At 38.0% G+C, this 20,916-nt stretch overlaps 1 protein-coding gene across 1 annotated transcript; it reads left to right on the plus strand.

Moving 5' to 3' along the window:
- The first annotated feature begins 15,097 nt into the window (after positions 1-15,097).
- On the plus strand, positions 15,098-20,894 carry MSH7 (MUTS homolog 7). Its single transcript, XM_079061147.1, has 15 exons — positions 15,098-15,477; positions 16,142-16,862; positions 16,993-17,088; positions 17,190-17,245; positions 17,348-17,414; positions 17,559-17,654; positions 17,750-17,881; positions 18,182-18,215; positions 18,316-18,363; positions 18,457-18,662; positions 18,757-19,161; positions 19,240-19,827; positions 19,900-19,996; positions 20,087-20,214; positions 20,289-20,894. The coding sequence occupies exons 1-15, from the start codon at positions 15,122-15,124 to the stop codon at positions 20,772-20,774; spliced, it is 3,516 nt and encodes a 1,171-aa protein (XP_078917273.1). The 5' UTR covers positions 15,098-15,121; the 3' UTR covers positions 20,775-20,894.
- Positions 20,895-20,916: the final 22 nt, after the last annotated feature.

The following is a 20,916-nucleotide window of genomic DNA, read 5'->3' on the forward strand; positions in this document are numbered from 1 at the left end:
AATTTGATGATGAAATCCATTATTATCAACTATCTTAAGTACATCAATCCAAATTGCATTAAATCCTTTGGCCATCCGTGGTAACTTGATGATGAAATCCATGGTAACAAATTGCGTAAGGATGGTTAATCCAAGAATTCACACATTGCATCAAAATCCTTCATCAACTCAGGTATACATCCACCTAACAAAACACTCGAGATATCTACAACGAACTTCATGACTCGAGATTCCATAACCGATACCCAACCTTGGTAACTAAGCTCCTAATAAGCAGCCCACAAGCAAATACGGTTCATAATGCAAACACTTTGCAAGGGACTTATGACACACAACTCTTACTCCCAACAACCTTTAACTGCCCACATGATCCAAATCAGCTGATCAGTGAGTCTCCCGACTTCCAACAATGCACTAACACCCAAATTACCCCACGCAGAAAATGAAAAATCATGATCACTATGCCCACAACCTATATCTAGAATACCTCTACAAGGTCCTCAGCATAAGCTTGGATTTCCTCCGAGCCCTCAACATGAGTCTGGAATGCCCTTCCCGACCCCAACCCATGTATGGAATGCTCCCGATATATTGGCCTTCCAAAAGACTACCGATCCCAAACATGCCAATAAGTCTAACGATCTTGAGACCTAAGAGTCTCAATCAATTGACTATCAGGTCCCGCCCATATGAAACATATCGCCACTGGTTCACGATACATCGTGACACCTTCTAACCACCAAACGATAAGCTCACGGTACCATGCCGATCTTGTCGTCATTGCATCACTCACATGAAAACTCACGACCAACGCCACAAGGGGGCCTAAAGATACTCAACCTCAATCCACTCTCTTAAAGGAACCCAATAAATGTCCCTCTCAACACTAACCGAACACAACACTGCCATACTCTTTTACCACACACAATTCCTTTCACAGTACAGGCTGCTACCAACGCAAAATCTGACGAAAACATGGTTGCACACAACCTGAGAATGTGATAGACGGTCGCACTCTTGTTCCAATTCAAAGGCTATAAACAAAATAAGAACCATGCATATAATTCGAACCAAGTGCTCCATTGCTATCTTGTCCAGCCCACATACACCCATCACGACAATATCTAATGAACTTACCACAATACACACCCTTAAGGGAACCCACAACCTTACCTAAAGGGTGAAGGACCAGATATCTAATGAAATGACGGACCTCAATTAGTAATAGAAAACATCCTCATTAACGATCGAAACAAGATCCCATACCTTGATTGAGACTGAACAAACTGTTGGGTTTTGAGCATTCTAACACTCCTATGGTGTACATGCAACCCTAGAAACCTTGGATCTATGTTTGACTAAGATACATGCAAAATGATTTTTCCAAGGTTCATAATAACTTGTAATACAAAACAAGTAGAATAACATACCTCTTAGAAGCTTGGATTCCTTGATGACTTTGTGAGCCTAGCAACCCAAATGTGATGCCTCAAATGCTTCACACAACACCACAATTCTTGGAATAACCTTGAGAGAAATACACTAAACTCAAAAATTGCTAGCCCTCTAACGTGCTTGTAGTAGTGCCAATTTTGCTAGACAAGGAGCCTTTATATAGTTGTGACACAATTAGGGTTACACCATGTAAACCCTAATTGTCATGACATTCCATATTCCATGATCCATGGGTTTGTAACCCCCATGGACTATACATGGAGCACCTTATGGGTTTTAACCCAATCCATACAAACCATGGATCATTAGCCCACTATACAAGAATAGATTATTTACATAATCAACCCCATATATTTAATTAGTCTCTTTTTGATCACTTAATTAATTCAAGATTAATTCTTTGATCAATACTAATTAAATAATATTATTAATATATTAGTACTTATAATATATTAATAACCTTAAGTGTCCTTTCTCTAATTTTGGTCTATCCAATTATTGCAATGCCATGCAACCCAAATGGACCATGCCGGGTCGGGTCAAGTACATACCAAATATAGTTATGGACTTAGACACTATATCCAACAGTCTCCCACTTGGATAAGTCTAATAACTATAGTTGCAAATATGACTTCAAAATCCGACTAGCAATCATAGCTCTTTCAAAGTCACTTGGAACTAAGATGATGATGATGATACGCCATTTAAGATAAGTGATCATATAATCCTCTGCTCTCAAGATATCAGCCGGACAAATACATGGAACAATGTCGTACTTATTGTCCAGCAGTTGTTTCTCGATCTCTGATTTGTTTGACATAGAACTAAATTGAACACATCAATTAGGTTCTAACCGGGCCTGGTACATAGGTCAAAACAGAATCATCGAGGGGCCCAAATATCGCTTCTAATCCTAGAAGGAACAGATAAACTTCGACTCATATGCTTGTACTGACTACTTATTGAATTATGCACAAAAGCACGTTTTATAACATCGAGTTACCAATGCGTTTTCGTACAATCAATGTATAACCAACTCATAGTGAACAACTCATATCTCTAGGTTTGAAGATTTATATGATGTTACCGTCTCACGATCACTCGAGATAAATTCCATGAAGTGATACAAATGAGCGTGGGTTGAGTCTAATACTCAGAACTTTTGAGCACTCATGAATATTGCAGCAACCATTGTTATGTCTAATACACCTTAGACAGTCTACAAACCCAATTCATGACAGTCTTAATTCAATCCCTACTTCCAAAGTATGACTGACTGTGGAGAGTTTGAATAATATAATTATCCTGGAAGTCAAAACATGCAAAATTGAAACAATAGTAAACGATTAACATAAGATAGTAACACTTTACTCATAAATAAATAACAAATTTTATTTAATCATCAAATGTCAATTACATTTTACAAGTTTCACAAAACTATCTAATTATTAAAACTAATATCATCCTTCAGCCCGACGCGCCTTGCATGCTGTAAATGCTTAACCCTAGTCAGTCCCTTCGTGAGGGGATTTGTTGGATTCTCATCTAATGATACCCTCTTAGCCACGAGGAGTCCTTCTTCTATACGATGTCTAATGAAATGGTATTTTCTGTCAATGTGTCTGGATCTCCCGTGATCCCTTGGTTCCTTAGCTAAGGCAACCGCACTTTCACTGTCACAGAAAATTTCCATTGGCTCTTTTATAGCTAGTACAACTCCAAGGTCTCCAATGAAGTTCTTTAGCCATATCGCCTCTTTTGCTGCCTCGCTTGCTGCTATATACTCTGATTCTCAAGTTGAATTAGCTACCGTCTCCTGTTTGGAACTTTTCCAAGTAATTGCTCCTCCATTTAGGATAAAGACCCAGCCTGACTGAGAGCGGAAATTATCCCTATCAGTCTGAAAGCTAGCATCGCTGTATCCTACCACTTTCAAGTCATCACTGCCACCAAGGGTAAGGACCCAGTCCTTAGTCCTTCGCAGATAGTTGAGAATGTTCTTTACCGCGGTCCAGTGAGCCTTGCCAGGGTTCCCTTGATATCTACTGACCATGCTCAAGGCAAAGACCACATCAGGGCGAGTACAAGTCATAGCATACATGATTGAGCCCACAACGGAAGCATATGGTACATGACTCATCTCAGCTATCTCGACCTTTGTACTCGGACTCCGAGTCTTACTCAGTTTGGCGTTACTCTGGATTGGTAATTCCCCTTTCTTGGAATCCTGCATACTGAACCTCTTTAGTACCTTATCCAAGTAAGTACTCTGACTAAGTCCAATTAGTCTCTTACTCCTGTCTCTCAATATCCTTATCCCTAGGATATAGGCAGCTTCCCCAAGGTCCTTCATAGCGAAACACTTCCCAAGCCAGGACTTAATCTCCTACAAGGTTGGGATGTCATTTCCTATGAGTAGTATGTCATTCACATACAACACCTAGAAGCTAAATATACTCCCACTAGCCCTAACATATACATAGGACTCATCCTCACTCCTCGAAAAACCAAACTCTTTGACTTTCTCATCGAAGCAAAGATTCCATCTACGAGGTGCTTGTTTTAATCCATAAATGGATTTATCAAGCTTACACACTCTATTAGGGTACTTTGTATTGACAAAACCCTTTGGCTGAGCCATGTAAACATCCTCAGCCAACTTTCCATTAAGGAAAGCGGTTTTGACATCCATTTGCCATATTTCATAATCATGAAATGCAGCAATGGCTAGCATAACCCTAATAGACTTAATCTTTGCTACTGGTGAAAAGGTCTCGTCATAATCAACTCCCGGAGTTTGAGAATAGCCCTTTGCAACCAGTCGCGCCTTATAAGTGTGTATATTACTATCCATGTCGGTTTTCTTCTTGAAGATCCATTTGCACCCAACTGTCTTACGACCTGGTACATTGTCAACCAAGTTCCAAACTTGATTGTCATACATGGACTGTATCTCGCTGTCCATAGCCTCTTTCCATTTAGCAGCCTCAGGGCCTGCCATGGCTTCCGTGTATCTGTTAGATTCATCCAGACTTACTAGTGTACTATCACTGATAAGCGTATCACCTTCTGCAGTAATATGGAAACCATAGTAATGCTCAGGTGCATTCCTAACTCTTGTGGAACGCCTTAGAGGTATGGGCTCATCTATCGGATCAACAGGAGTTTCCTCCTCATGTTGGTCGCTAGTGTTTGAGGTTCCTTCACTGCTTGACTCTTGAAGCTCTTCAAGGTCAATTTGCCTCCCACTGTCTCCTTGGCTTATAAATTCTCTCTCTCGAAAGACTCCTCTCCTAGCCATAAATACCATATTCTCACTGGGTCTGTAGAAGAGGTAACCAAAGGATTTATGTGGGTAGCCTATGAAAATACACCTCTCGCTTCGAGGTTCGAGCTTGTCGTGAGACTCGCGCCTCACGAAAGCCTTGCAACCCCAAATCTTGATGTGGTCCAAGTTGGGAACTTTCCCAGTCCACATCTCATGAGGTGTTTTGGCAACCTTCTTTGTAGGGACTAGATTAAGGATGTGGGCGGCAGTCTCTAAGGCATACCCCCAGAATGAGATTGGTAACAAAGCTCGACTCATCATGGAACGAACCATGTCCAATAAGGTTCGATTGCGCTTCTCTGCGACACCATTCAGTTGTGGTGTCCTAGGAGGTGTCAATTGTGAGACAATCCCACATTCCTTGAGATAGTCAAGAAACTCAATACTAAGATACTCTCCTCCCCGGTCGGATCGGAGCATCTTGATGTTCCTGCCCAGTTGATTCTCCACTTCCTGCTTAAACTCTTTAAATTTCTCAAAGGTCTCTGACTTATGCTTGATTAAATAGATATATCCATATCTACTATAATCATCAGTAAAAGTCACATAATGGCGATTAGCATCTCTTGTGGCACTCTTGAAGGGTCTACACACATCAGTGTGTATGAGGTCCAACAAGCCCTCACCCCTCTCACAAGTACCATTGAAGGGTGACTTTGTCATTTTTCCAAGTAAACAAGACTCGCAACTATCATCCGACTTTAGATCAAATGATTCCAAAACTCCAGCCTTTTGGAGTTGGCCTATGCGCTTCTTGTTGACATGTGCAAGACGACAATGTCACAAAGATGCTTTGTCTAAGCTATCTGAAGAATCAATACACAACACATTATTTCCTAGATTATCTACAACATTCACAACTTCATATACACCATCACAATGTAATGCTTTAAAGTAAAATACATCATTGTAATAAACATTAATAACACCATTATCATTATCAAACGAAAAGGAAAACCCTTATTTGTACAAGCCATGAAAGGAAATAATATTTCTCGCCATTTCAGACGAGTAACAACATTTATTCAGATCTAACATTAACCCATTATTAAGCAATAAAGAATGAACTCCTATCTCGGTATTAGGTGATGCTTTCCTAATCCCCATGATTAAGTTTATCTTCCCGTGCTCCACTTTCTCACTTCTTCTCAGGCCCTGCAAATCAGTACAAATGTGAATACCACAACCTGTATCAAGCACCCAAGAGTTAGTTTTCAATGAGTTATTAGACAATATAGTGTAAATACCTGCATGGGTGGGTTTAACTTTCCCATCCTTTACGTCCTGCAAGTATTTGGGGCAACTTCATTTCCAGTGCCCCTTTTCCTGGCAGTAGAAGCATTGTGCTTCCTTTGGGTTTGAAGAAGGAGGAATGGAACTTTTCTTGGTTCCACTTGAAGAGGAGCCATCAAGAGACTTTCCCTTGGTACCCTTCGAAGGGGTCTTTCTCTTCTTCCCTTTTCCCTGCCCAATTGCCAAGACAGGGGCGGTAATAGGAGTAGGTGTAACAGCTGATTTAAGGCCACTTTCAGCGGTCCTTAAAAGTCCTTGAAGTTTACTTAGTGTGACTTCCTCCTTGTTCATATGATAAGTCATACGAAACTGATCATAACTTGGAGGTAAGGAATGGAGAATGATGTCAATCGCCATGTCCTCAGGGAAGTCCACATTAAGCTTCAATAAACGGTCCACGAACCTTTGCATTTTCTGCAAGTGACCGGTGAGGGATTCTCCCTCTCTCATCCTAGCTGTTATCATGGAGGAAATGATTTCATACTTCTCCTGACGAGCACTCTGATGGTACCTATCCATCAGATCCTGGTGTATCTCAAAAGGGTAGAAATCTCCATAGGATTTCTGGAGTTCTGCTGTCATTGTGGCCAACATGATGCAAGATACCTTAGTGGCATCTTTCTCATGGGTAGTGTACTCAACAATCTCCTCAGGAGTAGCAGTTGACTCATCAATAACCTTTAGCTCCTTATCAAGGACATACTCTTTGCCCTCATAGCGAGTAATCATTCTGATGTTCCTGATCCATTCATTGAAATTTGAACCATCAAAAGTGATTTTCCCACACAAGTTCATTAGCGAAAAGGAGCCTGTAGGGTTTGAGCCAGTAGCAGTGTTGGAAGACATCTGAAAAGAAAGAAAGACAAGTTTTATTAGATAAAGAGTCCTTAATAAGTCACCCAAATGAAGTATTAAGGCTAGGACCCAACAAACTATTTATAGTTGGAAGAGGGATGCCGTAATCCAAGCTATAAAATATTTGAAGGTAGGTAAATGACGATTTACCAATTTCCACCACGAAAACGAAATTAAATTATTAAGTTTTATTGGATTTGAAATTCCTAGATCTTTTGAGATACATTGAACTTTCAATGGCATGTTTGAATCTCGATTGTGCCCTCTCAAGTTTGTGACTGGGATGCTGAGGATCACAAACAAGGTGTGAATAACCATGCAAATTGACTTGGTACCCTTAAACTTTTTATCACCTAATCGATGTGCCGGTTAACCACACGTGCTCCACCGATCTATGATAAAATTAAGTTACCCTTTGTTACTCTTACTAGTCCTTGTTAGTGTGACGGTTAACCACACGCGCTCCACTAACGACTTGGTAAGGTACAAAGTGTAATTTCATGGGTTAGCACCTATTTCACATTTTCCTAAAGTAACTAAGATTGGGAATTATTAAAGTGTAGTTACTTTATAATTTCATTATACTTTTAATGAAGATTTAAAGTCCTTGTCCCACCCGTTCGGCTAACGACCCTCCACCAGTCAAGGAAGCGGTATGTGAGAGTGGACACCCATTAAGCTGCCATTTTATAGGCAACAACCTTATACCCCCCTTATAGACCGACTTCGTGAATGAGGCCTACTAACGGTAAGACTGACTTATTCTTATACATCTCTATATATTTAAACTTTTAATATAATAATAGTATAAGGGTTGAATTTTAAACTTTTAAAATTCTAAGGTTCAATTTGGAAATCAAAGTATTAGGGTGTAAGACTTTGCAAATTCCAAAACTTGAGGGCAAGTATTGAAATTATTCAAGACCTTTCATTTCATAACTTATGAGCTTAATGGTTCATTAAAATGAAGACTCTTCATTTTTTGTAACCTCTTATTCTTTAATGACACTTTTAAAGAAGTGACTTTTGGTTATCCATAACTTGAGGACAAGTTATGGATTCCATGATTAGCCATTAAGATCAAGAATCATACTTACAAGCAAATTACACATAATTCCTATGATCTTTTAAAACTCATAAGAACATGAACATTCATATCAAAATCTCAAGAATCATATTAACACATATAAAACATGGAATTTTGATATTAGCCATTGTAAATGGATTAGCATAAGCATTACACCATCTAAAACAAGTTTTATAACACCAAAATAGTTTAGGGTAATGTTTCTAGTCCATTTCCAGCAGCAAAAATCAAAAATCTGCACTCTGCATGGCCAACTCGTCGAGTGCAAGAACTGACTCGCCGAGTTGGTTGAAGATATGCTTGGACTCGTCGAGTTCCTCTATGGACTCGGCAAGTCTCCTGTGCAGACAACAAGAATTTCAATTTTTTCAGCTATTTTGCATCAAGTATCACACAAACAAGCCTAGGCTCTGATACCACTGTTGGGTTTTGAGCATTCTAACACTCATATGGTGTACATGCAACCCTAGAAACCTTGGATCTATGTTTGACTAAGATACATGCAAAATGATTTTTCCAAGGTTCATAATAACTTGTAATACAAAACAAGTAGAATAACATACATCTTAGACGCTTGGATTCCTTGATGACTTTGTGAGCCTAGCACCCCAAATGTGATGCCTCAAATGCTTCACACAACACCACAATTCTTGGAATAACCTTGAGAGAAATACACTAAACTCAAAAATTGCTAGCCCTCTAACGTGCTTGTAGTAGTGCCAATTTTGCTAGACAAGGAGCCTTTATATAGTTGTGACACAATTAGGGTTACACCATGTAAACCCTAATTGTCATGACATTCCATATTCCATGATCCATGGGTTTGTAACCCCCATGGACTATACATGGAGCACCTTATGGGTTTTAACCCAATCCATACAAACCATGGATCATTAGCCCACTATACAAGAATAGATTATTTACATAATCAACCCCATATCTTTAATTAGTCTCTTTTTGATCACTTAATTAATTCAAGATTAATTCTTTGATCAATACTAATTAAATAATATTATTAATATATTAGTACTTATAATATATTAATAACCTTAAGTGTCCTTTCTCTAATTTTGGTCTATCCAATTATTGCAATGCCATGCAACCCAAATGGACCATGCCGGGTCGGGTCAAGTACATACCAAATATAGTTATGGACTTAGACACTATATCCAACACAAACCCCATCAATACACAACTATCTCGATAAAACTTTCAAAGTTATCCAAAAATGCTGCTAAAACTCTGGTCGGATCCATCCAAATACCAACCCTGCCAGTACGCCATGCAAAAAAATTGATTTTATGCAAATTTAATGTCAGGTCTGGGATAATGAACAACATTTCCCCAACTTCTAAACTTCCAATAACCAAGGACGTCTTCCAAAATTGAGTCGAACTTGACGATAGGTTGACGCATCCATTGAACTCCAACTGATACAACTCTAAACTTCCGAAAAACCTCTGCTATTGACGAAGAACGAAGAGAACAATGATCGATAGCGCAAGGACAACCAATCCATTAGTTCAATAAACTACTGGACAAAGTCTACGAGGGACTAAATATACCAACTCTGAAACTGGTTGACCGATCTACGACCGCCCATCCTAGAGTATAAATATCAATCTATACAACAAGATGACAGAACCCTCAACAATCGATACTCAACCCGAGTGACCCGAACGCCTATTGACCTATTCCCCAATGTTTCCGAAAGGAACCACTGCTTACAACGAGCTCTTTGTCTAATAGCTTCTTGCCGCGAAGACGACTCTTGCATTCCCGAGCACATACATCTGGTGACACTTGCTCTGCACCCCCTGTCTTGACCAAATCATGCACCAAAGTTTCGTATACCCAAACCACAAATCCCTATGATCCATTCTTCTACAAGCATAACTCAAACAGATCGCTGATCCTCTAAGCAGAAATATCCAACTCTCCCCCACTTAGGGTTAGAACCGCCACCAACTGACATTGAAAACATACCAAAACTCAAACCGGTTCACCCAGATACATAACATCCCTGAACCTTGATTTCATCCCAAGGAAATCATACCACAAGAATCCTTTTTTGCATTCCCGCACTGCCATAATGCCGTCAAAAACTGCAGTCACATAGCCCCATGTTGGATCTACATCCTAACTATGAAAATCACATGTTTGCCCTCTCTCTCCTCTGAACACGAAAAGTTGGAAGAACATAGCCCCTGCCGAAGATAGTGATATTCCAATTCATCTGCCAATAAATCAGCCTCTAGATAAATTCTCGAGCCGATCATAACAATAACTTCTTTCTTGAGTCTCGCGACTCAACTGACACTACCATCGAGCAAGGCCCTCGAGACCTTAAATGAACTAACTCACCTACGTTTGCACCATTTAAACCCATTCCTATATAGACACTAAAGCCCAACCAATCACCAAATCATCCTCATCCCGAACAACCATAACTAGAATATCGAAAGATACAGAAAACCTACCACAAGTCATGGTTATCCAACCATGTTATCTACCCTCAACCAACTCCTTAGAATCCTCGTGATTTCCTTTGATTCGAGTATGGATCCTGTGCTTCTAGTGGTATGGGCCCAATACTACATTTCGGGCCACTATGCCCAAACATCAAGGATACACATACCTCTGGCATCCACTATCTCAAGAGTGGCTAATCATTCCTCACGTGCGGCCTTCTATAAACTGTACTCACTCATGAAACTTCCACCAACCCTGTAGCCACTCATGCATGCTAATCATATATAACGATGGATCACATAGATAGTCGAATACTTGATTTTACCCTAAGCCGTTTATCATAAAAAAACAAGAATAAGGCTAAATCAAACATTCTCAGGCTATAAAATCTTAGTTATGTACAATTATGATGCACACACCAAGCAACTACAGTAATGATGTCAGTTTCATCTAACATACAAGAAAATCTCATAGGCTATCATGCATCATACATCAGAAAATTATAGCATGCAATTCCTGAAGATCCCTGGCCTACTACTAACATGCAATTTTATGATAATCATCCTTCTTTGGTTACCTCTGAAAACAATTTGGAAAACAATTATGAAAACAATTTTGTAACAAATTTTGAAAAAAAATGTTGAAAACTGTTACAGATCCTTAGCATGAGACTGGATTCACACGAATGCTCATCCAATTCACTCAAACTAGGGCTCTGATACCAACTTGTAACATCCCAAAATCACGGTAAAATTTTTCATTTATAAATTAAGAGAAATCATTGTTTACAAACAAAAACCATATCAAAACCAAGTATCAACTACAAATATCCCAAGATCACTGTATCACAAAATCTTCCAGAAACATGTCATCAAAGGATGTGTACGATCATGCATTTTCTTTCCCCCGATCATATGAAGTACCTGAAACCATAACAATCAAACTGTAATAACGAAGCTTAGTAAGTTCCCCCAAAATACCACCATACAAACATGTAACAACATCCATACTGGGTCCACAACTAACAGACTGGATTACCCCTGAGCCCACATCATGAGTCTGGCTTGCCTTCCGGCCTACAACTCATGTTTGGTTTGCTCCTGAGAGCACAATATAAGTCTGGCTTACCTTACTGGCCCACAGTTTATGTCTGGCTTGCTCTCGAGCCCAAAGCATAAGTCTCGCTTGCCTTACTGGCCCACAACTTATGTCTGGCTTGTTCCCAGGTTTGTTGGCTTCCATACAGAGCAGAATTGCCTCAACCCAACCATACTATATCCACATATACATAACATATAACATATATCCAACAAACAAATGATCATATAACCAATAAGACAAACAGATAGATCTATAGATCATTACCACATAACAACATCCTATATACCATGACACATATCTAACATATCACTACAACATAGCAACATCCTCTATACCAAGATACGTAACCTAGTGGGCCAACATTGGTGCCTTCGACCCACAAGTACAGTGAGGAAAACTCACCTGAATCGAAGAACTTCGAAACACTGCGATACAATCCCTTTTTCTGCACCGCTTACACTCGCAAATCCACTAACACCAGAACCAGATAAAATCTTAATCAATAGTCCAAAATCCTCAAGTTTGACCCAAAGTGACACTTGGTCAAAAAGTTAACGGTCAACAAAAGTCAAAGTCCAAAGCAGTTGAGTACACCCAACGTACTCTACGTATGCCCAACGTACGTGATTTAGGGCTAGTACGCGCAAAGTACTCTCAGGTACGCCCGATGTATATACGTCCAAGCCAATTCCTTTCTTTAATGCTTAATCCATTAAGATCTTTTGTCCAAAGCTCAGATCTAGGCTCAAAACATCGACTTAATCCATAAAGTTTCCAACTTTATGACTTTCCATGGCTAGAAAAAGTCCATGGTCCAAACAACCAAGATCTAGTCTTTTAAGTTTCAAAGAGACCAAAAGTGCATATTTCTTAATTAATCCATTAAGTCCAACTTTCCAACCTTTATATCTAAATCAAAATGATGTTTAGATGGATAAAGTTTCAAAATTTATCCATAACAAGGTCACAAATTTTCAAGATCTAAACTTTATGCACAAAAGTGACCAAAAGCTCGTAACATCCAAAACTAGCAAGATCTAACAATTGCATCATCAAGATTCAAGCTCTATACCTCCAAAAGAAATATCAAGTTGAACAAGGTCTGGATCTACAAACTACAAAGCAACCAACACTTCTCCAATGAGCTCATTCTTCTCCAAGATGCACCAAGAACACTCTAAAGCACTTAAAAAACTCAAGGATCTCATAAATAGGGACATGGTTTCGATATTACGGTTAGAGAGGATGAAGGCTGAAAGAAATATGGGTTTGAGGGAGTTAAGGGGCTTAAATAGGGCTAAAAACGTCGAAATTAGGGTTTGGGTTTTGATCGCGTATGCCCGATGTACTCTTGGTACGCCCAACATACCAGGTTGATCCTCCACAATCAACCATTGCCTAGTACGCCCATCGTACATGTTGTACGCCCAACGTACTCAACTTAACCTAAAACCCTCCTAACTTCAAACGACCATAACTTCTTTGTTCCAACTCCTTTTTGATGATCTTTATATCCATGAAAAGTTTTTAAAGAGCCCCGCAATGTTATCTAGATATCTTGGACTAAAAACTTCTCGAACAAAAATCATATTTCATGCAAGAACCCGACCTATGACTTTTCCCTTTCTACCATTCGACCCAATATGCAGTTCAAAGGTTAAATCTCTTAACCATCATTGCCTCCTTCTACAAGGACTAAACTTTACCTCCATAAGGCCTAGAGCCTTTACACAATCAACTTCCGACCCATGACCCTGAAATAAGAAATGATAGAAAATAGGATGTTACAAAGATATCATGTTTCATGTTGAAACATTAAGCTTTGTTCTCATTAGTAATGGTCTTCGAATTAACTAGGGACATTTAACAAATAATTTTGGTAGGCCATTTTGTGTATGCAGGCAAGCAATAGACTCATCAATTGTGATTCAAAATGACACACAATAATCATTGAATGATTAGGAAGTAAAATCATTACCAAAAAGAAAAATCTTAATTACATAATATGGAGAGATCAAGCTCTTAATTTTATGATTCATGCAAATAATCTTGCGAGTACTATATTACAAGTTGATAATAAACTTACATGTGACAATCTACTTAATGCATTGTTTAAAATCATAAACTATTTGAATGGTCCAGGTGGTGGATGACTTTATCCATGTATATCACTTAAGTATCTTATAGTAAAGAATATGATTTAATGTCACTTTTAACTAGCAATGCATAATGATCAATTTAATTTCTTATTCATTTAGGGTGCTCAACCGGTGCTCATCTCTTATAATAGAATAACTCTGAACGTTAGGGAAGACAAGTGGGTATCATCTAAGCAAACTAATTGACCGAAGGGATTTTACTTATCCGTATTGAACGATAGAGGTTTAAAGCTATCTCCCCGCGTATTGCAAAAAAAATGAGATTCTTGACGAATCTGTGTTTGCTACTCCAACCATTACCAAACTAATACCTATTCCATCTAGCACTTAAAATGCTTCTGTTGCATATAATGTAAATCTAATATCTGATCAATTCTAACAAGCCTTTTAAACTAGTACTTTAAGAGCAAATAAAAGATGATATTCTTTAAATTAAAGAATCTCTTTATTATTTAACACATGTCTGATTGGCTTCTCAATGATTCTAAGCATCATACTTGAATCAGGATCGCATGGTCTGTCATGCCATATAAAAAAGAGTTAGGCTAATGGATTTTTTGTTTACAACATGAGTTTTAAATGTGCCAATGTTTGTGTAGTGGAAACCTAAGGAAAAGGATGACAACTTCTCAAAGATATTTTTTGACCACTTTAATACTCGTAATGTAGATATGATTTTAGACCGGTTTAAACATTTTGATCAACATTTGGTTAGGAGTACAACCGTTTTGGGAGGAAACCGATTTTAAGTGCCTACCTTGACCAATCAGACTGATTTAGAATAATAATGAATTAGATTATAATCCGTTATGTGCACCTCAAATAGAAATGTATAAGAAATTTGGATCCATATCCAATATGAAACCTGGCATAACGAAACCCAGATTGCGAAAACAGGTCCGAGTTGGTCCTATCCGATTAGATTTTACTATCCTAAAGATTAAATGCCGGGCTAATACTATATAATTGAAATCAATTACAAACAAAATCAAGAAAGTCTACTTTTAACAAGATTAAACAAATTCATTTTTTTCATTCCGACAATTAAGAACCATACCAATTAAAAAAAACTCAAATTACCACTATATCCTAAAAAACCCAAGCCGGTTAGTGGACCGAACCGATTTGAAAACCGCTTTTGTTTTTTTTTTTTGCAAATAAACCCCTAAAAACTAAAATGGAGGTTAAATTTTTTAAATTTGAATAGATATATCAGCCCAAAGTGAGTTTGCTTGGCCCATTTGGCCGAGCCCAGAACTTTGGCAGGTTTTGTTCGGACTTTGGAGTTTGGAACCGAGTGACGAATCAGTAGGTGAATTGAGTCGGTAATAATTTGGGGATATGTGAATTCATATCTCAAAAGGGCGCCAAATGCCAAATTCCCCCTCTAAACACTTCTACTTTTACCCTCAGAAATTTCGTCTCCATTCATACGCCCAAACGATGCAGCGCCAGAAATCCATACTCTCGTTCCTTCAGAAGCCGAAAATTGAAAAACCGGTCGGCGGTGGAGCTGTCGTAGGCGACTCTGAGGCGGCTTCTGAGGAGAAGATACATCGGAGAAATTTACCTGCATCTAATCAGCCTATTATTCACTCATCTGCAGTGGATTTCTCCCATGAAATCATTGGAACGGACACTCCCCCAGAGAAAGAGCAACGTCCGTTATTTTCCAGTATCAAGCACAAGTTCGTCAAGCCTAACAGTGTCGAGAAGCCTCGTGATAGGTACATTTCTATGTGATTTACTTACTTAAATTTCGAATTAAGCTGTAGTTTGCTACTTAACCACATAACTTGTACTCGCTTATTGATATTAAACAGAATCCTCTATCCATATCCGTACTATTATGAAGTAGGTTAAACATGAAATCATCAGGTAACTAAAACTAAAAAGAATAGATCCACCAATATAGGCTTTGGAATATGGAAACCGATTCCTTGGATGCATTGCAATCCTTTAAATCTCTCTTGACTACTTTACCCTGCCCACTGTAACCCTCATGCTCATATTCTCACCGGTGCCTCCAAACGTGTAAGTATGTTAAGAAGGTTGCATCACCTCAACATTTGCATTGCATTCCATTCACAGCAATACCATATACATGTTTCTTTTGGTGGCTAAAATTCTACAGCTAATTAACTGCAACTTGCACGTGAGTTTAACTATAATAGAAGATATAACTTTCTTTGTGTTTCCATAATTTTAGATGTAATCAATGTTTTCCAAATATCTTTCCATTGATTGATTTATGTAACTTTTGAGTTAATGTCAATGGACAGATGTGTTGTAGTTTTTGGAGGTACATGAAGTGAGCAAATTGATGCCTTGTTTTCCATGAACAAATGCTAATATGTGTTGAATTTAATGGTGTTTGATCACAACCTGCAGGAATCTGTCAGATAGAAGCTGTGATAATATCTTCTCAATATCTAATAACTGTAGTTACTCTAATGGAAGAGAGGAGGGTTCAGTTTCTGTTTTTTCAAGAATGAAAAATGATTCTGATGTAGAAAAAACAGTTTGTCAAGGGGATAAAGGACATCCCTTGATCATAGAAAGTGATAGTGATATAACAGGGCCAGAAACTCCAGGTACAAAACCACTGATTCCTCGTTTGAAGCGAATCCAAGAAGATGGTTGTACCTTTGGCTTTACTACTAGTACCACTACTGATTTCTCTATCAACAATAGCAAAAGAGTGAAATTTTCTCAAAATTTACCTGCTAAAAACAAGAAAGATGAAGTGGCATCTGAAATGCCTATGAACAATAGCAAAAGAGTGAACTTTTCTCATGATTTACTGTCTGAAAACAAGAAAGATGAGGTGGCATCTGAAACGCCTATGAACAATAAAAGAAGTTCATATTTTTCTCATGATTTACCTTCTCAAAACAAGAAAGATGATGTGGCATCTGAAATGGCTAGTAAGTTTGACTGGCTTCATCCTTCACGAATCAAAGATGCTAATGGAAGAAGGCCAAACAATCCTCTTTATGATAAGAGAACACTTTACATACCACCTGATGTTTTGAGGACGATGTCAGCATCCCAGAAACAATATTGGGGTGTCAAAAGTCAATACATGGATGTTCTTATTTTCTTTAAAGTGGTTAGTTTTTGTCTCTTTGAACACACTTTAAAGTGGTCATGTCATCATGTGCTCTTTTCTGCTTCTCATTATCTACTATTCAGAATGATTATACAAATGCTTGATTTGTCATAGTTGAATTCTTTTATAGGGAAAATTCTATGAGCTTTATGAACTAGATGCTGAAGTTGGACATAAAGAGCTTGATTGGAAAATGACAATGAGTGGTGTGGGGAAATGTCGACAGGTATTTGTGTAGTGGTGTATATATATTATAAAGTTAGAATATCTTTACTATCTTTTAAAGTTGTTTTAGTAAATTAGCATCTATTTTTTGCATTTGTTTAGGTTGGTATCACCGAGAATGCAATTGATGATGCTGTTGAAAAGCTATTGGCTCGTGGGTATGTTACTGATATGCTCAAAATCTTGTCATTTGTTGATTTGTTACAAGTTCATGGGATATCATTAAATAACTATTCACCAATTTTATGTAAAATTTGAAGGTATAAAGTTGGGCGAGTGGAACAGTTGGAAACATCAGAACAAGCAAAATCGAGAGGATCTACTGCTGTAAGTTCTATGTCCTTTAAGATTTTGCTAAAACAACCCAAGAATCTCTAAATGTATTTCCACTTATATAAGTGTCATATTTTGTCATTTGTAGATAACGTGTTATTATTTATTTAAATATTCACAGTTTCTAAATGTTTACAGGTAATTCAAAGAAAATTAGTAAATGTGCTTACACCATCAACCTTGGTCAATGGTAACATTGGGCCTCAAGCTGTTCATCTTCTTGCTATAAAGGAGGTATATTTTTTATTAGTTATATAATTTTGTTGTCATTGCCAATATATTCATATTATTTAAATATAACCATATTCATTATAATTAATTGTGTACAGGGTATAAGAAATCTTGATGATGGTTCAACTGCATATGGATTTGCCTTTGTTGATTGTGCTGCTTTACAATTTTGGGTTGGATCAGTCAGTGATGATGCTTCATGTGCAGCTTTAGGGGCTTTGTTGATGCAGGTATGCTTTCAAATACAAGAAATGGCAATGTACTTTCATTTATTTGTTTATTATAGCATTTTACTTTGAAAACTACCCATTATATTTTTTTTCTTGTTAAGACATTATATTATGAAAATACCCAATTATAGCAGTGGAATTTGCTTTGTAATTTGATGACATACATATTTTTTAAAGTACAATGTTGTAATGCTGTAGTGCTATAATAAACAAATCAATGAAAGTACATTGCCATTTCTTGCATTTAACCCTAATTTATATCATAGAGTGCCAATCTAATGCTAAAACTGCATTATACAGGTGTCTCCTGCAGAAGTTATTTTTGAAAGTCAAGGTGAGTCTCCTTTTATTTATTTATATTTTTTAAAATACATTTCCTTTATTCCCATTTTCACCATATGCTTCCTCACTATGAAAAATAATGTGTGATATAGGATTATCCAAAGAGGCTCAGAAGGCGCTTAACAAGTATTCCTTAACCGGTAAGTATGTTACTTATTTTCTTTAATTTACATGTTTTGCTATTTCTTTCTTATTCTGACGTCCCAATTGATTTTACTAATTTGCCCTCGTAGGTTCTGTTGCCTCACAAATGACCCCATCAGTTCCAGCCACTGATTTTGTTGAGTCCTATGAAGTTCGAAATTTTATTCAATTAAAAGGGTATTTTAAAGGCTCCTCAAACTCAAATCCATGGGATCTTGCACTTAATCAAGTGGCTCATCAGGATATTGCATTATGTGCTCTTGGTGGACTTTCCAATCATTTATCCAGGTTAAAGGTAAGATCTTTACTGAGATCCATAAACCCTAAATTCTTAACACTAATGTGTTGTTTCATGTTAGAATTAATGTTAAAAATTGAACTTTGAGCAGTTGGATGATGCATTAAAGAATGGAAGTATTCTACCCTATGAAGTCTACAGAGGATGCCTTAGAATGGATGGACAAACAATGGCCAATCTTGAAATCTTCAGTAATAATGCAGATGGAGGAACATCAGGAACACTTTTCAAATATCTTGATAGCTGCATAACATTTTCTGGAAAACGACTCTTGAGGAAATGGCTATGTCATCCACTCAAGGACATAGAGGAAATAAACCACAGGCTTAATGTGGTTGAACAACTCATGGGTCATCCAGATATCATGTCACTTATTTCTCAATATCTCCGGAAGCTTCCGGATTTGGAAAGGTTTTTTGGACAAGTTAAATCCACCTTTCATTCATCTGCTTTGCTTTTATTGCCACTGATTGGAAGCAAAATATTAAAGCAACGAGTAAGTCTTTCTTTCTTTTCATATATTAAGGAAATAGGGATAGGGATGTGAGTTACAATCTGGTGTTTGATGGTGCAGGTGAAAGTATTTGGGTCTCTTGTTAAAGGTTTACGTGTTGGATTGGATTTATTGAAGGTGTTACAAAAGGAAGATCATGTCTTCTCGTTGTTACTAAAAATATTCAGTCTTCCGATGCTAAATGGGAACGATGGAATTGATAAATTTCTCACCCAATTTGAAGCAGCTATCGATAGTGATTTCCCAAATTATCAAGCACATGAGATCAAGGATTCAGACGCTGAAATCCTATCAATCTTGATCGAGTTATTCATGGAGAAATCAAATGAGTGGTTTCAACTTATTCTCGCTTTAAACTCCATTGACGTTCTCAGATCTTTTGCTGCCACGTCAAACTTCTCCTGTCTAGCCATGTGTCGGCCCGTTATAGTTCCTCGTTCAAACTCATCGGGTCCCACACTTGATATGAAAGGATTATGGCATCCATATGCGCTTGGGGAAACCGGAGGGACACCTGTCCCTAATGACTTGTCTCTTGGAGATAACCAATTTGGTTACAATCCTCGTACTTTGCTGTTGACTGGTCCAAATATGGGCGGGAAGTCAACCCTCCTTCGTGCTACCTGTTTAGCCGTTATCCTTGCTCAGGTAAATGGGTTAAATTTGTAACTTTTGTCATAGAACGGGGACTAAAGTTGTAAATTACTTTTTTGTTTACAGTTAGGTTGCTATGTCCCATGTGAAACATGTGTTATCTCGGCTGCTGATGTTATTTTCACGCGTTTGGGTGCTACTGATCGTATAATGACGGGTGAAAGTAAGTTAGTATTATCTAGAATACATAAAAGTAATAATAAAAATCATTTTTAATTTTAGCCCCTGAACTATTATGTTTCTTCCACTCTAGGTACCTTTCTGATTGAATGTACAGAAACGGCGTCGGTTTTGCAAAACGCATCTCAAGATTCTCTTGTGATTCTTGACGAATTGGGCAGAGGAACAAGCACTTTCGATGGATACGCTATTGCTTATGCTGTAAGTATGATTACATTTACACCCCTTTTCATATCATTTAATGATAATAAAACTTAAATTGGCTATTTTTACAGGTGTTTCGTCATCTTGTTGAAAAGGTGAACTGTAGGTTACTATTTGCCACCCATTACCACCCACTGACGAAGGAATTCGCCTCACACCCTCACGTGACCTTACAACACATGGCATGTGCTTTTGAAAACGTGACGTCACTGTCAACCACCAACACCCAGAAGTTGGTGTTTCTCTACCGGCTAACCACCGGTGCATGTCCGGAGAGCTACGGGATGCAGGTGGCGTTAATGGCGGGAATTCCAAAAAAGGTGGTGGAGGCGGCTTGTAAGGCGGGGGAGGTTATGAAAAGAAAGATCGGAGTAAGTTTCCGGTCAAGTGAAAGGCGGTCGGAGTTTTCTACTTTGCATGAGGAGTGGTTGAGGAGTGTTTTGACGGTGTCTAAAGCTGAAGCCCATTGTCTTGGGGATGGTGAAGAAGATGACGTGTTTGATACTTTGTTTTGTTTGTGGCATGAGCTTAAAAGCTCAAACCAAAAGTTAAAGTAAATCAGGGTAAAAAACTAAAAATAGGAATGGTGCTTTTTGAAGGGTAAGTTTTTGGATGATCTAATGTAATTTTAGCCCAATTATGTTATTTACATGCAAAAGTTCAATGTTACTAAGAAATTATGACGTTTCTATAAATTGT

The sequence above is a fragment of the Lactuca virosa genome, chromosome 7 (assembly GCF_052849685.1).
Source record: "Lactuca virosa cultivar CGN04683 chromosome 7, Lactuca_virosa_CGN04683_v6, whole genome shotgun sequence".
Lineage (NCBI taxonomy): Eukaryota > Viridiplantae > Streptophyta > Magnoliopsida > Asterales > Asteraceae > Lactuca > Lactuca virosa.